Source organism: Apodemus sylvaticus, chromosome 22, assembly GCF_947179515.1.
Source record: "Apodemus sylvaticus chromosome 22, mApoSyl1.1, whole genome shotgun sequence".
Taxonomy (NCBI): domain Eukaryota; kingdom Metazoa; phylum Chordata; class Mammalia; order Rodentia; family Muridae; genus Apodemus; species Apodemus sylvaticus.
This window is the reverse complement of record NC_067493.1, coordinates 17454669-17470628: the sequence shown is the minus strand read 5'-3', so window position 1 is coordinate 17470628 and position 15960 is coordinate 17454669. Positions and strand designations below refer to the sequence as shown.

Genomic DNA, 15960 nt, shown 5'->3' with positions numbered 1-15960 from the left:
TGAAACAGATTGTCTGTGGCAGGATAGCTGCAGAAGACTCAGCAACGAAGAGAGAAACAAGACACACCTCATACGAGGTGTGTCAGCTAGGACTAACGTGTTCTAGCCATCTCTGTTCATCGCCTCTATACCTTGGAAGTCTCAAAGCGAGAGGAAAGACCAGAATGTTCTAATCCAAGGCAGGGAAAGCAGGGGTGTCATCTGAATTCTCAGGTTGTGTTGGTGTACCTAGGGTCTGTGCTGGGAACCTTCACCTGCAGAGAGAACCTAGCAGGAGAACCTGTCTCCAAGACAGCATCTGGAAGCCAGTTCTCCAGGGGCAGACAGTTTATGGACCCAGTCTCACTCCTCAGTCTGGTGTCAATCAAGAGAACATGGCTAGCTCAATCCAGACTAAGAAAATGGGCTGGACCCAGAGGATGACCAACAAAGCAGAAAAGCAAATCCTCTCTCTCTCTCTCTCTCTCTCTCTCTCTCTCTCTCTCTCTCTCTCTCTCTCAGGGGCTGTACCAGCATCCCAGCAGCAAAGTTGGCTCAGAATCATTCTTTTGCTTAAAAGGATCTTCCTGTCAAAGCTGGCTTCTTAGGAAACGCCACTTAGACACAGAACAGTTGAGAACCAAGAAATCCAGAAGAACTCTGACACCAGCGATCTGCAATCTTCATGCCCTGTGCTTAAGTACACGCTACTTACCGTTGTCAGTTCCAAACTCTTCACTTTACTGAGTGACTCACCTTCATAAAATTTGTTATACTAGTCACAAAACACAAGCATCTAGTCAATGCTAAGCATGAAGCATAGTGAATTAAAACCGTAGTTGTTCTCATAAAAAAAAAAAAAAAATGAGAGGGCCCTTATGATGGTAGCCATAGCACCTTCTGAGGGAACAGGTTAAAATGTCCTCCAATAAAAGAATCTTCCTGGCACTTTCTTATGTAGACCAGGCTGGCCTCAAACCCACAGAGAGCCCTCTGCTTCTGCGCCTCCTGAATGTTGGATGTGAAGATGTGTGTCACAGACCTGGCAATAAAGTCTTCTAAGCTTGCCTCCCCTCTCGTTGGAATCGGAAGGGAGGTGACTGGCTGTGGAGTTGGCATGAGAATTAAAGTTGCTATGATCTGTATTATTCATCGCGCAATAATGGAAGAAAACCCAGTGTTCTAAATCCTTCTGAGAACGAGCCTTCCTGTGATAATAGCTTCTACCAAGTTTATCATCAACAGTCTCTCCAAACAGGGACTGGGTCTCTTCAGTACTTCCAGGCCCATGTGCTTGCATTTGAAAACACAAAATAATAGGAATAGCACCCACAGATAGCAATGGCCACGGCCACTTCAGACACGCTTCACGTCTGCGCTTTAGATTTTGCTACCTCTGAGAGAATGATATATCTGGTGACCGAGTTCATCAGTTCAGAAGAGCTAAAGAAAAACTGACATTTCTGAAGATTGGCATTCTTGTCTCTTCCCTGAATTTCCCCAGTTAGTTTCTAAGTGACTTTGTGTGGCCCATGCCCTGCGTGGGGTCCTTTTCACAACAGAGGGAGAGTAGAGCGGGGGAGGAGACTGTTTAATTTCAACAACTTGGGAGTAACACCTCTTAGCTTCAAACCAGGCCACAGGTACTCAAGTTCTACCCCAGGCAATCCAGTCCTCAGGCTGCAAGTACTGCCACCTTCCCCAGGTCCAGCAGAATTTCCTACGGACAGGACTCTACTGCTGTAAAAAATTCCTAAAAGACAACACTACAGGAAAGTCTGGTCCAGCAGAAGACTTTAGTGGAAAGAAAGCTTTAAACAGTGTTTCCCAAAAAGACAACCACGCCTTGATCCCAGATGAACACTGTCTTTTCATCCACTCAAGTATGGTTTGGGTGTCCCTAAAGCTAGCTTAGAAAACAGTGGCAAACGCTGAGCACAGCGTTCTATATCACTTTTATCTAAAGCATGTGACTGACTTGGACGCTCTTTCTTGCTCTTTCCTTGGCTCACAGACTGAAAGTCCTCAGTAGATGGCAGGACAGGAGTCTCTCCAGATTCCCATAACTGTGGTCTACTCTGGGAATGAAGCAGTGTCTGTCACTCTCGGAGTGTTAGGACAAACAAGTTAATACTTTTTTCTCTCTCTGGACTTTTTGCTGATCTGAACAGAGAGAGGGAGAGAGAGAGAGAGAGAGAGAGAGAGAGAGAGAGAAGAGGATACCATGAGGTGCAGCCAAGTCCAGCTCAGTCAGAGTATTATTCAATGTTCAGAGTTGCTCAGTGTCCAGCCACAGCAGAACACACACACACACACACACACACGTACACACTCACACACACATATACATATTCACACACATACACACAAACATACACATATATATGCTCACACACACACAAACAACACACATATACACATTCACACACATACACACAAACAACACACATATACTCATTCACACACATACAACCATACACATATACACACTCATAGACATATACACACTCTCACGCATACAAAAATACATATACACACACAAACATACACATATACACACACATACAAACAAACATACACCTATATATACTCACACACAACATATATATACACACTCATACACATACACACATACACTCACATACATACAAACATACATATACACCCACAAACATACACATACACACACTCACACACATACACACTAATGCACATACACACAAACATACACATATACACACTCACACATATACACACAAACATACATATATACATACTCATACCATACACATACTCTCACACATACATATACACACACACAAACATACATATACACACTCACACTCTCACACACATACATATACACATAAACATACACATATACACACTCACACTCTCACACACATATATACACATACATATGCCTACACACAGAAACTTCATATATACACACTCATACATACTCTCACATACATATACTCTCACACACAAATACAAACATACACACATAAATATACACATACATTCACACATAACACTCATATATACACACAAACACAGACATATACACACTCACACATTGTTATATAAACATATGTATACACACATACACACTCTCATACACATATACAAACACACTTAAACACACATACACACATATACATGTACAAGCTTCTAGCATCATTCATTCACTATACAAGGACTCAACCAAGAAAACCAACCCCAGACTAAAAACAACTGCCTCTACCAAAGGCCTTTGAACCATTATCTTCCCACAGATGCATTGCCTTTTTATTCCTGAATAAGAAGCAATGGCTTTTTATCGGTTTTTCTAATTCCCGAAAACAAAACCTGTTGCCGTTTCTTGAATCGCAAGGCTTCCCCGGTCAAGCTATTTTGGGAAAACATTGGGAAGAGGGCTGATTTTGAAGTCAAGAAAAACACATTTGAATTCCAGCCTGGCTGATTCACAGTGTGTGGCTCTCAGCAAGCCATCCAATCATCCCCCAGCCTCAGGGTTCCATCAAAGCTGAAAGTGCCGATGTTGGATGGTTACCAAGAAGCCTGCGTGCTCCTAGCCTGCAGGAGTCACTCTGGATCCGGGTCTCTTCCCTTCCCCTTCTGGGAGACAGGTGGGAGCCTCCACCTTCCCTCCAGTACACAGAGCATTCACCTTCACTTATAATATCCTTCTGGACAAGCCCCACTTCACCCCTAGGAAGCACCAAGTCTCTGAAGGTTTAGGTGCAGAGAGTGCTGGAGGAGCACGACACTCCTGGAAGCCATCAGAGGGCAGCCCTGGCTCTGACTCCAGACCCTCACCATGAGAGCTTCGCCAGGCTCAGGTGCCAGCCAAAGGTGCCATGACTCTTTGCAGTTTGGAAGGACATGTCATACCATGTTCATAATGGCTTTGGGGGTCCTGTTCTGACATCCTGGTGAGTGTTCCCGGTTATCCATGATAAGAAAGCCCGCAGGGAGAAAACTCTGCCTGAATGGAGATCTTAACAGTGTCTTCAACACGCGGTAGTGAAATCTCCCAGGGCCACTTTAAGATGGAGTAGCAGTGGCTTCTCACATTCCTTGAGGATGGCGAAACTCCAAGGACAGACTGACTTGGGCCGCCCAGAAAAAACAAACACCCCCTCCCAAACCCCACGAAGGCTCTTTCTCCTTCTCTGCTTTTCAGTTGGATTGTAACATGCCAAGAGGGAATTTGGGGACTGACAAAAGCAGGTTCAGAAAACTCCAGCTTTCGGTACTACCAGAGACAGCCATCACTTTCTCAGAAGCCTGGTCTACCAAGGAGAGCCCCGGTACCCTGTTTCCATTGCTTCCACTTGGCACCGATGTGGTAGCAATAAAAGTGGAACCATGACGCTCACCACACTGTTCTGTCAGTGCCATGAGCACCGTACTTAACTCTGGGACCCAGGGAGAAGTGTAAGCAAAAGGGGCTGACAGCTGGGGTACAGGCTGCTTCACACACACCACCACCACCACCACCACCACCACCACCACCACCACAGCTTCTGTCTCTACAGAAGAGGGTCAAGGGTCAAGGTTCCCTGGGCTAAGACCCCTAGAAACTACACGCATGGTGGCATGTGCTCTTAATCCCAGCACTAGGGAGGCAGAGGCAAACAGATCTCTCTGAGTTTGAGGCCAACCTGGTCTACAGTGTGAATTCCCAGGGCAGCCAAGGTGATACAGTGAGGCCCTAGCAAAAACAAACAAAAGGAAGAGGAAGAGGAAGAGAAAGAGGAGGAGGAGGAGGAGGTGGAGGAGGAGGAGGAGGAGGAGGAAGAGGAGGAGGAGGAGAGAACAAGGAAGAGGAGGGGGAGAAGGAGGGGAGGGGGGAGGAAGAGGAAGAGGAGGAAGAATAAGAGGAGGAAGGGGAGGGGGAGGGTAAGGAGGAGGAGGGGGAGGGAGAGAAGAAGAAGAAGAAGAAGAAGAAGAAGAAGAAGAAGAAGAAGAAGAAGAAGAAGAAGAAGAAGAAGAAGAAGAAGAAGAAGAAGAAGAAGAAACAGGAGGAGAAGGAAGAAGAGAAGGAGAAGCGGAGGAGGAAAAAGGAGAAAGGAAGAGAGGAAGAGAGGGAGGAAGGGAAGGAGGAGGGAAGAGGAGGAGCGGCCGCCACCACCAGAGCTGCTAACACTCAGCCTCCAGGACCAGCTGGCTCCCTCGCTGGAATCACAATAATCCTAAGAGGCTGCTCTGCCAACTCTATGTAACCCTGGCTCACCCTGGCCTGTGTACCAGGAACAAAATTTATGAATGGGAACCCCATCCCATAGGTCAGTATTGCATCTTGCCCAAGCCCCGTTGTAAGGGCCAAGACATTTTTTTTAGCGCTCATTATCATTTATCAGCTACTATAGTTTTCTTGGCCAAACTCTAGCCAAGACGGAAAAGCAAAGTGGAAATGTCAATTGGTGTTGACCCTCCCCTCAAAAGGCGCCGCCTCCCCAGCCCAGGAATCTGGGCCAGGTCTAGCTTGGAGCAACAGAATGTGACAGAGTGATGTGGGAATTCCAAAATGCAGGCCTTCAAGCATCTTGCAGACACCATACAATGAACTACAGGAAAGCCCCAGCCTCTGTGCATGCGAGAGAGTCCCAGCTGCTCGTCTGAGGGAGGAAAGGCCACGCAGGAGGGGACCCCAGTAACAAGTTCTCAGGGAAACCGCCATGGACTGTGGGTGTCCAAGAAACTCAGGCAAAAGCTAAAGGAAACCACCACAGCAGAGCACTCGGAAGTCTACCCTGCAGCATACTGAGACGTTCCCAATTGACATGGGCCACCCAATATGGGGACAGCTTGCTAATGCTTCCACTGATGGAAGATACAAACAGCTATTGGCCTCTACCCTGCAGAAACTAGGGGCTGGGCCCCCTGTGTCTGAGGATAACGTCAGCACCCACGACTGCATCAAACACCCATGAAGAATCCCTAGTGTTCTCAAGGAAAGAGAGGCTACTTGGGATTTGGTGTCTAGCAAGGAGAATTTGAGTGTCACATTCCCACCAAGCAGTGGCTTTGGACAATGCAGATCCGACCATCATGTATCAGCATTTTCTCTAGCAGGTCCAGAAGTCAGTCACCCAAGTCGAGGGCACTGAGCCCAGCCAGGGAGACAGAGACAGAGAGCCTCTGTGGTGAAACAAACTGTCAGTGAGTCTTCAGGTAGCGTCTTGCAGGGCCCACTGGAGTGGCATGGGACTAGACTCCTAGTGCCCTGGGCGGGCTTATAATTTGATCATGACCAGTAATGATCTAGAAAAAGGGGGGCTGAGTGCCACGTGAAGGAAGATGGGTTTGGGGGACACTGTTTGTTATGTTATCTAAATTGGCATTCAATTCTGGCTTCTAGCTCCTGCTGTCCAACCATCAGAACACATTGATTTAGTCACATTGGCTAAATCAAGGCAATTGATTTAGTCACATTGAAGGCAAATTGATTTAGTCACATTGGCTTTGCCTTTAGTGTCTAGGTAATTCCTCTGTCAAAATCTACCGACGCACACTCTTTCTGGTGAGAATCCTATGAAACTGTTTCCTCCCCCGACCCCAGTCTAGACATGATTTATTTAGCGTCTGTTCCAGATTATCACCTTGGTTGTTGCCTCCCACATGTCCAGGCCCCCATAATGAGCTGCAGGGCTGTGGTCCCCAAGGATGCCAGGTTTATCAGCCTTACACAGAACTTATTAGAAAAGCAAACTGTCAGGGGTGGAGGAGATGGCTCAGGGGGCCGAGCGCTTGTTGCGCAATCCTGAGGACTTTAATCAAAGCGCTCTAAACTGCTGAGCCATCTCTCCATCCCTAAAGTTGCTTGTGATTATCTCAGCTGGCTAGTGGAATCCTCGTGCGCTTCAAAATGATCAATGCTCAGGTCCCACCAAAAACGTGGAGTAAGCTAGTTAGTGCTGAGACAGTAAGCGGATTCTTATGGCTCCTAAAATGGACTAACATACAACCCAGGCTGCGGACCAGGGCTCTACAGTAACAAAGACTCTCCAGCAATCCTTTGGCGAGCTAAGTCCTCATCATAGTTTTGCTGAAAGTGGTCTCAAATTTGAGTGAGTTTATATTTGTGTATAATGAGAGCCAAGGCTTTTTGGTCAAATCAGGTTCACTTGAGGCCTCTTTCAACAAAAGAATCTGGTAATTGTTATAGCTTTGCCTCTGTAGACTACATGGGTGGGTCTGTGGCTTGAAAGGAAATCCCATGTAGATCCCACCCATGCAATGGAAGGATAGACCTGCTGACCTGTGCCTGCAAGCAGTGTGAATATCTCTGAACAGACTCTAAAGTGTTGGCCAGGACTGCACCATTGCAAGGCCAGGCAGAGCATGGATGTAAAACACACTGGCCTCCCAACGGGAGGGAGAACGGGAGCTCTGGCTGCCAGAGTACCAGGCAGTCATACCCGGCTTTGCAGCCAAATGTTCTGGAAAATGGTATTGAGCACCTCTGGTGTTCAACTCCATGTTTTCTAAGACATCGATCGTTTGATTAGTTATGACTTCCTTAGGATGACATCTCACTGCTTTGACTGGAGGGCCGAGCGAAGCATAAATCTATGTAGAGATTAGGAAGAGGATGCAGGAGTCCCACTGGCCACAAGACTTAAGTGGGAGCCAGGAAAGGCTGTAACTAGCCTGGTCTTTGTCTCTTGATCACACAGCCAAAGGCCACCACTATGGTGTAAGGACAGAGAAAGCAGACCCTGGTACTGGAGATGACCCCAAAGCCCTCACTAAATCTATGTTTCTCCATTTTGAATGTGACAATAAAAAGTACCTGGGGATTTTAAAAATGACCAATTCTGATATACTGTGTGTATATGTGTGTGTGCGCGCACACGAGTGTGTGTCATGCACACATACACAGATACTGTTGATTGGAGAACACATATTAAGAAGAGTGCTGGACTGTGGTGTGATCATATACAGAGTTGTAGTAGGGTAGAGAAAGGGACCAACTTGAGCTCAGACCATAGATACAGATTTTTTTTTTAAATTCAGTAATGGGGACTAGACAGGTGGTTCAGAGGTTAAGAGCACTGACTGCTCTTCCAGAGGACCCAGGTTCAATTCCAAGTGATCACCCGGTGGCTCACAACTATCTGTAACTCCCGTTTTGGGGTCTCTGACACCCTCACACAGACATCCATACAGATAAAACACCAGTACACATGAAACAAAAATAAATATATGAATATATAAGCAAAGAAATAAATTCAGAGATTGTAGTTTTATTATCGGTTATTGACTGGTTCTTTCATTGCATTTAATGTTTTAATCTAAAAAAAAAAAATTGATGTGTGGGGCTGGAGAGATGGCTCGGCAGTTCAAAGCACTGGCTGCTCTTCCAGAGGTCCTGATGGTGGCTCACGACCATCTGTAAAGAGATCTGATTCCCTCTTCTGATGTGTCTGAAGACAGAACACTCATATACATTAAGTAGGTAAATAAATCTTTTTTTAAAACAGTGTGCATGTGCCTGCCTGTCAGCCCTGTGTGGGGTACTTTCAGAGACTAGAAGAAAGCATTTGATCTTTGGGAGGCAGAGGTGGTTTCAAGCTGCCCAGTATGGGTACTGGAAGTGAACTCTGGTCTCTAGGAGAACAACTGCTCTTAGTCACGGAGTCATCTCTCTAGCCCTTAATTTTCTTTTAATTGTTAACCTAAAAAATAATCACATGCTTATGGGGTAAGGTGTGATAGCCCACATGCATACAGTTTTATTGGGAACAATCCCATTAAGTAATCTAGAGGCCCCCGCGGGCAGGCAAGAACACCTGAAGAAGCAGGAATGAAAGCAGACCTGACTCTAAGAGGTGCCCTTGAGAGGGCTCTGTGGTGACCTACTCATTTACCGTCTCCAGCAACATTTCTGAAGAACTTTGACACAGGCAGCTAACAGACAAACAGTGCAGGTGAGATGTGCTACAGGAGGCTGCTCAGGGAGAAGCCCTCGCTCTGTCCATTGCTACCAGGAGGAGCGCCCCTGCAGCCCTGGGTTTTCCTGGTAGGTAGGGAGGGATTGAAAAGGAAGGCCAATGGTCTCGGAGGTGACCTGGCACTAGGAAGGAGGGGCAGAGTTAACATAGGTGGGACAGAAGGTGGAGGGACCAAATGACAGATTAAATCAGCACTGTAAACCACAGCTGTTCCAAAGAGGGAACCCAAGAGCTTATAAGGAAAATTAATCTTCTTATAAATATCTTCATAGGCTACTAAGCAACTATAGCTTTTAAATTTGTTTGGTTTTTGATATTTTTTTGTTTTGTTTTTTGGATTTTTTGTTTTTGTTTGTTTGTTTGTTTTTTGAGACAGGGTTTTTCTGTGTAGGCCTGGCTGTCTTGGAACTCACTGTGTAAACCAGGCTGGCCTCAAGCTCACAGAGATCAGCCTGCCTCTACTTCCTGAGTGCTGAGATCAGAGCAGAGGAATGTACCCCGGGGCACTGAAGTTCTTAATTTAATTCTTTTTCTCATGAGCTTTAATAGAAGACAATCTCATGGTTAAGGGATGGTAGCTCAATTGTAGAACCTTTGTTGAGCTACTGAGAGATCCTAGATTTGATCTCCAGCACCACAAAAACCTACTAACTACTACTACTGCTACTACTACTGTTACTATAAATGTAAATAGCTATCATGGTTTAGGAAACGTGGATGGAAGTGTTCAGTCTGCATAGCCCCACTTTGCCCGTATAGAGGAGATGCACAAACGTGAACTGCGGGTTGACCTTCAGGGTGTCATCCTGGGTCTGCCTCTGGCCAGCGTGGGAGCTGAGAAAATATCACAAAACCGCTTTCTCCACTTCCGAACCTGAGCCCCAAGGAGCTCTGGAAACAAATGTGCGTGAGAGACACAAGATCGAGCCTCCCTCCCAAGAAGCCTGACAAGGAAGACAGAGACAGGAATCAGAAATGGTCTTCAAGCATCCAGGTTTGTAAAGGCGGATGGGAAATGCCCAGAAATTCTTGACATCCCCCCCCCCCCACATCCGCCCAGCAATGATGCAGGAAATCTAGCTCACTATCTTCAGCAGACTGAGTAGGAACCATTTCCTTAATGAACACCCCCCACATCCCCGGCAGTGTTGCCTGCTCAGTCAGAGGCTTCACTCTCCAGTTCCCTCAAACACTCCATTCCTCCCATTTCCTTCCCTTCCTTCAGTCTGGAAGAAGGTCCAGCAATTTAATCATCAGCGTGTGACATCCAAGGAACCTCTGAATTTGGCCTCCACGGTAGTCCTGGAAAGTGTTTGGCTGAGGCCACGTCCCTCCTCAGGAGCCGCTCTGCTCCCTTAAACTCAATCCAACACAACACTTTTTATGCTTTCAGTAGCTCGTGGTATATTTTTACTTAAAATAAAGAGAGCCTGCTGTGATCTTCAAATATCCTCTTCCTCTATGCACGGCGCATTGAAAAATTCTTAGCCCGAGATGACCGCACACCACCTAATGTGTGTTGACCCCACAGCACGAAGTGTGTGCTGACCGCACAGCACCTAGTGTGTACCCAACCAAACCCTACTCACTAGTTTCCAGTCTCTTGAATTCTTTTTTATCCCCAGGCTCAGTCTCACACCCAACTAAAACCAGTTGCTCAGTTATTTGCTCCCTTAGCTTTAAGACACAAGCCAGGGTAGAGATTAGCCACAATTCTGTTGTGTTACACCCACATAATTTCCCTCCAGGGAACCCCTTTTCTGGAGGGAAGGAGGGCAAGCTTCACTATAAAGCCCTTTTGGGGGTGGGTAGATACATCACCTCAGCTCTACATTATACACAGTCAAGGATTCAGAAATGTCCCCATAGTTTTGGAGAGGGGGTTAAAAAAAAGTAATTACTTGGCCCTTCTATTAGAAGTCACAAAAATAGGGTTTAATTATTAAATAAGAGGTTCAGTAGTCTTGTTGTAATCTGGAACTGTTTTACAATGTAGCTGGGTTTAAAAAAAAAACAAACCAAAAATTAATAAATATTAACTTTCTTTAAAGCAAGAAATACGAGGTGGGGGTTAAAAGTGACAGATATCCTCAGTATGGTTGACGTGACTTAGTCCCTGTCATAGTTACACAGTCTGCTGAGAAGAAAACAGGCCCAAGGTAGTGAATGACCTAGTGCTGAAGCGTCTGGGATGGCATGCTCCGTCAGCACCCCCACCCCCCACCCCCACCCCGCGCAAAAGGAAGCCCGCTAGAGACCAAGTTAACCGGTGGTTCTAGTGCATTCTTCCAGAGAGAAAGATAAGGTGTGATCCGGGCAGCAGCCACCGCCCGGCCCATCAGCTACGGTGTCAAACGGCTTAGCACCCATTAGCATGCATAAGAATGGCAGGGAGCCTGGAAACCGGAAGGACCCCATTCTGTTTGCTCGGTGGAAGTCGTTCACTGAATTTTATAGTTGAAAAGGAGCCCTAGGAAGCTAACCATATTTTTAGGCCAGGTGGTGGCAGCGGCGGCCCACACCTTTAATCCCAGCATGGAGGAGACAGAGGCCAGCCTGGTCTACAGAGTAAGTTCCAGGACAGCCAGGGCTACACAGAGAAACTCTTGCATAGAGAAATTAATTAATTAATTATTAATTAAAAAAATCAACTGTGCCGGGCGACGGTGGTGCACGCCTGTAATCCCAGCACTCTGGGAGGCAGAGGCAAGCGGATTTCTGAGTTCGAGGCCAGCCTGGTCTACAGAGTGAGTTCCAGGACAGCCAGGGCTATACAGAGAAACCCTGTCTCGAAAAAACCACAATCAACTATATTTTCTAATTTCTCTATTTTTAAAAGAAAAAATGCCAATTGGGGAATCAGGGGAATCATCTGAAAAGAAACTATATACCCTACTAAAGACTTTCGACCAGAAAAAAAAATTAATGCTGCACTAATAATTTTTTTTTTTAAAGAAACCCCAGTTCACAGTTTATCTGCAAGATGATTGATCAGTTGGAAAACAACGTGGACCCATAAGCATCTCTAATAATAACCATTTACAATATGCAGTTTTTGGGAAAACACAACTCTGTACGCCTTGGAGAAAAAAATAGAAATCACTATGTAAAACTATGTATGAGAAATGCATTCTATTCAATTTGGGAATAGGTATTATTATTAATTATTATTTATTGAGAAAGGGATTCCCTGTGTTGTTCAGGCCGACTTTAATTGGCTGCGTAGCCAAAGTCCATGCTTGGTTAGAACTCACCATCCCTCTACCTTCCCAGGATACAGATGGTGGGTAGCCCTCACACCTGCTTGCTATTATTTGCATAATGCTATTGGGAATACCTTACACACACCTCAGTCCCACAGTTTAAGTATTTCTAATCAGTTCTACCGAACTCTAAATGTCAGCTGCTTAAAAGAAATGTAAAGAACAAGAGACGTGGAAAGGGAAAAAGGAAGGGAGGGGAAGGAGAGAGAACATAAGAGAGAGAGAGAGAGACAGACAGACAGACACAGAGAGTCCAAAGAGAGGGAAGGAGAGAGTGAGGGAGAGAGGGGGAGAGAGAGGGGAAGGGGGGAGAGAGAGGAGTGAACACAAGAGATCACCACTGGTGTGATGCTAACCAAGGGTGTGGAGCTAAACAAGAGTGTGGTGTCTCATGAAGCCTTGAACAGGAGACTGGACTTTTAGAGAGACTGTGGTCAGAGAGACAGTGATCTCGCTATCGACAGAGAGGAACTGAAAGTATGGGAGTTACGGTGTTGGTAACTAATAAATATGGAGGCTATAACACCTGATGGGGCTCAGTGCCCGGGTGCATCTGCATCCACTGTTCTCAAACACAGATAAAATTACGCTTAGCTAAAACCAACCACACTTTAAAACTTAAAAAGGAAGGACACGCGTATAAATCAGAAAATCCAATAAAGTGCGTGTTTTCCCTAACTTGGAGATTTGCAGTAATTTTTTAAGCTAGCTTTATATAATAAATCAATATTTAAACTCTCTAAAGATTATATTTCCATACAAGCAGCTCTTCAAAAACATTTGTGAAATAGAAAATACAAGAAGTCGTTTAAGATCATTATTTTAGAACCTAACCAGCCCACGACGGGTTCTGACTTTGCCATTTCAATCCATTTTAATTATAAACCCCTTTGAAACGAAGTACAGTCTTCATATTTCAAAAGGCTCATTTTTACTGTCTTTAAAAACGTTGCTGCCTTTCTTTTTGGGATCATTACAATTCTGCTTGACTCTTTATTCTCTATCTTCTTCTTTCCCAACCCCGTTCCTTTAAAGGCGGGCGCTCTGGTGTGCTTCTTTGAGCAAAGGAACATCACCAGGACCCTTCGCCCCTCCCGCCTGCAGATCTAGAGTTGAGAGTTCTCGAGGTCCCTCCAGCTTTTTGACCCCTGGATGACAACAGTCTTCACACTAAATGCTCCTAACATCTGCCAGTCCCTGATCGTTTCCCCCCCCCCCCCCCGCCGCCGCTCCCCGCGCGCGCTTTTCACATCCCAGAGAAGGCTGATTTAGGTGGTGTGCATACCTCATCCACTTCTTAAATCACAGCTTTCGGTCCAAATTGTCAGGTATTTTTTCCCCTAGATTCATGTAACCTAAAGGTAGGGCTTAAAATTCCAAAACTTGAAGACTGGCCCCTAGGCAGCTGCCAGGTCGCTCTGAGTCACTCACTCCGACGACCTGGACCGCACACCCGACCCGCACCTGCGGAGGCCCCATCCGGGAGACTGCGCTCAGCGAACTGCGCCGAGGAAACCCTGCCGGCTGTGCGTTCCAACTTCCTCCGAACAGTCCCGAGCGGGGACGGGAATCAGAGTTGGCCCTTTTCTGGGCTCCATCTGCTCGCCCGCGGGCACGGGACCCCTCCCAAATTTGTCCTCCTTCTTGGCTCTGGTGAAGGGAGATCAACGCTAACGACCCCTCCTCTGTCCAGCCCCGGGCAGCCTCTCTGACATCTAGCTTGCTCCAGCTAGCCCTTGTGGACTCAACCGCAGCCTGGGAGCAAGCTCTGGATGCAGAAAGGTCCACCGGTGTGGTGATCTGCACTCCCAGAGTCTAAGGAGCGAGCCAGGCAGGGGACTAGCGGCTCCGGCTACACCCGCTAGGCAATCTGGCGCTAACCCCGGCGTGGAGCTAAGGAGAGTCTAAGCGGTGATGCCAATTTCCAGCGGCGCCCACTGGGGGAGGGAAAAAAATTTAAAAAGATGTGTGTGTCCCAAGGCGTACCCGCTGCTACAGTGTCCCCGGCTCCCGCCGGAGCTCGCTTCCCGGGTTGCAGTCTAAGTTCCCCGGACCACCCGGTGGCTGCCCATCCCCGCCGAACTCCAACTCGTGGTCGGTCCCTGGCGCGCCTCACCTGTGAGAAGCAGACACCCGAGCAGCGCGCAAGGCAGGACCGCGGTGTCCCAGCAGCTGACCATGGTGAGCGCGACGCGGCCTGCTGGCCCGGTGCCCGCGCTCTCCGAGGCCGACGGCGCAGCCGCCCGAGCCGGTCCCCTCCTGCTCCTGCTTGGCGCCGCGCGAGCCCTTCTCCGCGCCTGCAGTCGAGGAGGGTGTGGGGGGAGTGTGTGGGGAGGTCCTCGCCGTCCCGCGTCCGCTAGCCGCCGAGCTTGAGTCCCGGAGCCCGCTCCGAGCAGCCGCCACCACCAGTGCCACTATCTCCGGGGAGTGTCCGCTGCCACCGCCGCGCTCCAAGCCTCCCGAGGACCTCGCTGAAGCGCAGCCGAGGGCGGGGGCGATTTATAACCTTCTCCAGCCCACTTCCTACCCCGGCACCTCCTTCCAGTGACGTCAAGGGGTCCCCCACCCCTCATCCGCCTCCCCACCTACCCTCTTCTTCCTCCCGGAGGGGCGGGGGCCGGCGAGGGCGGGTGGCCCGGGGGCCGGAGCGCGCGTGCGGTGGCGCTAGGAGCGCGGGTCCTCGGGCAGGTTCGCACGTTCAAGGTCCTTGCTCCGTGCCCTGCTGGCCCCGCCCCTCCTGCCCATCGCTCTCAGGAAACCTTTTGCCCAGCTCCCTCCTCCGGGCTTACTCAGATCTGGGGACCGCCCGAAACTGAGGAGGGGACCGGCTAAGTGCACCGCCCTGCCCCCGGGGCGGGAAGTCTTATCCTAGGGAAGCTGGCCTCGCCCCCCCGCGAAGGTGTCCTGGCACCGAGGAACGAGGCACAGTCGAGCCCTCTCCCAAGCGGTCCCGCCGGTCCCTGCCCCCGCCAGACTGTTCCCAGACGGCGAAGGAAGGCGCCAGAGACCCTCCGCTTAAGGCACTTGGACCCGGAGCGTCCGAAGGAACCGGACGCCTTGCCAGGCACCTTCGGAAAGAGCGCCGAGCCGCGCGGGTCCCAAGGGAGGGAGCCTGTGTCTTTTTCGGCTGCATTAATGCACCCGCCCAAGCCATTTCCTCAACCTTCTGCTTCCTAGAAGCAAAACAAGGAATAACATGTTACCTTTTTAAAAAGCCAAGGCGTGAGACACGCTCCTGCAGCTTGGAGGGGCCAAGAACTTGAACTCTATGTCTGAACCGCTGGATGGAAAACAAATCTTTTTGGTGGAAGCCGGCTAGCCAAGATGACTGACTCGAATGTTCTTGGAACCAAAATCGGGCGAAATTAACTTGAGACACTAGATCATTTACGATGACACTAATTCCACGTTGTTCCTCAATTATGTATCCATTAACTGGAAGGCTGAAGTCGTCCCGGCCTCCCCGGAGCAGCCCAGTCTTGTCCCTGTAAATACTGCAGGTTTGAAAAATAGCCTCATTGGAACCTGCCAGATGCCCGTGATAAAATGGCTCCTAAATGGGACTAGAGGCTTTTCCTGAAGGACTAGACTAAACCTCCGGTAGGGAAGGTTGCGCAACCCGAGTTGCCTCATTGCTAAGAGAGTCTGGGCCACCACCCCCTGCAGCTCTCCTAGGGCACCGGGAGCCTGTGAGCCAGGGCAAACGAGATTCCTCTCTCCTTCGTGGTCCCGGAGAAAGGAAAGGCCGCTAA

General features: G+C 48.3%; 1 protein-coding gene across 1 annotated transcript in view; it reads right to left on the bottom strand.

The window, feature by feature from the left end:
• The window catches only part of Flt1 (fms related receptor tyrosine kinase 1), a 173075-nt gene extending 158153 nt beyond the window's left edge, over positions 1-14922 (bottom strand). Inside the window, exon 1 of the mRNA XM_052167989.1 lies at positions 14325-14922. Within this exon, the coding sequence (XP_052023949.1) occupies positions 14325-14388 (64 nt within the window). The 5' untranslated portion in view covers positions 14389-14922. The remainder of the gene's footprint in view (positions 1-14324) is intronic.
• Positions 14923-15960: the final 1038 nt, after the last annotated feature.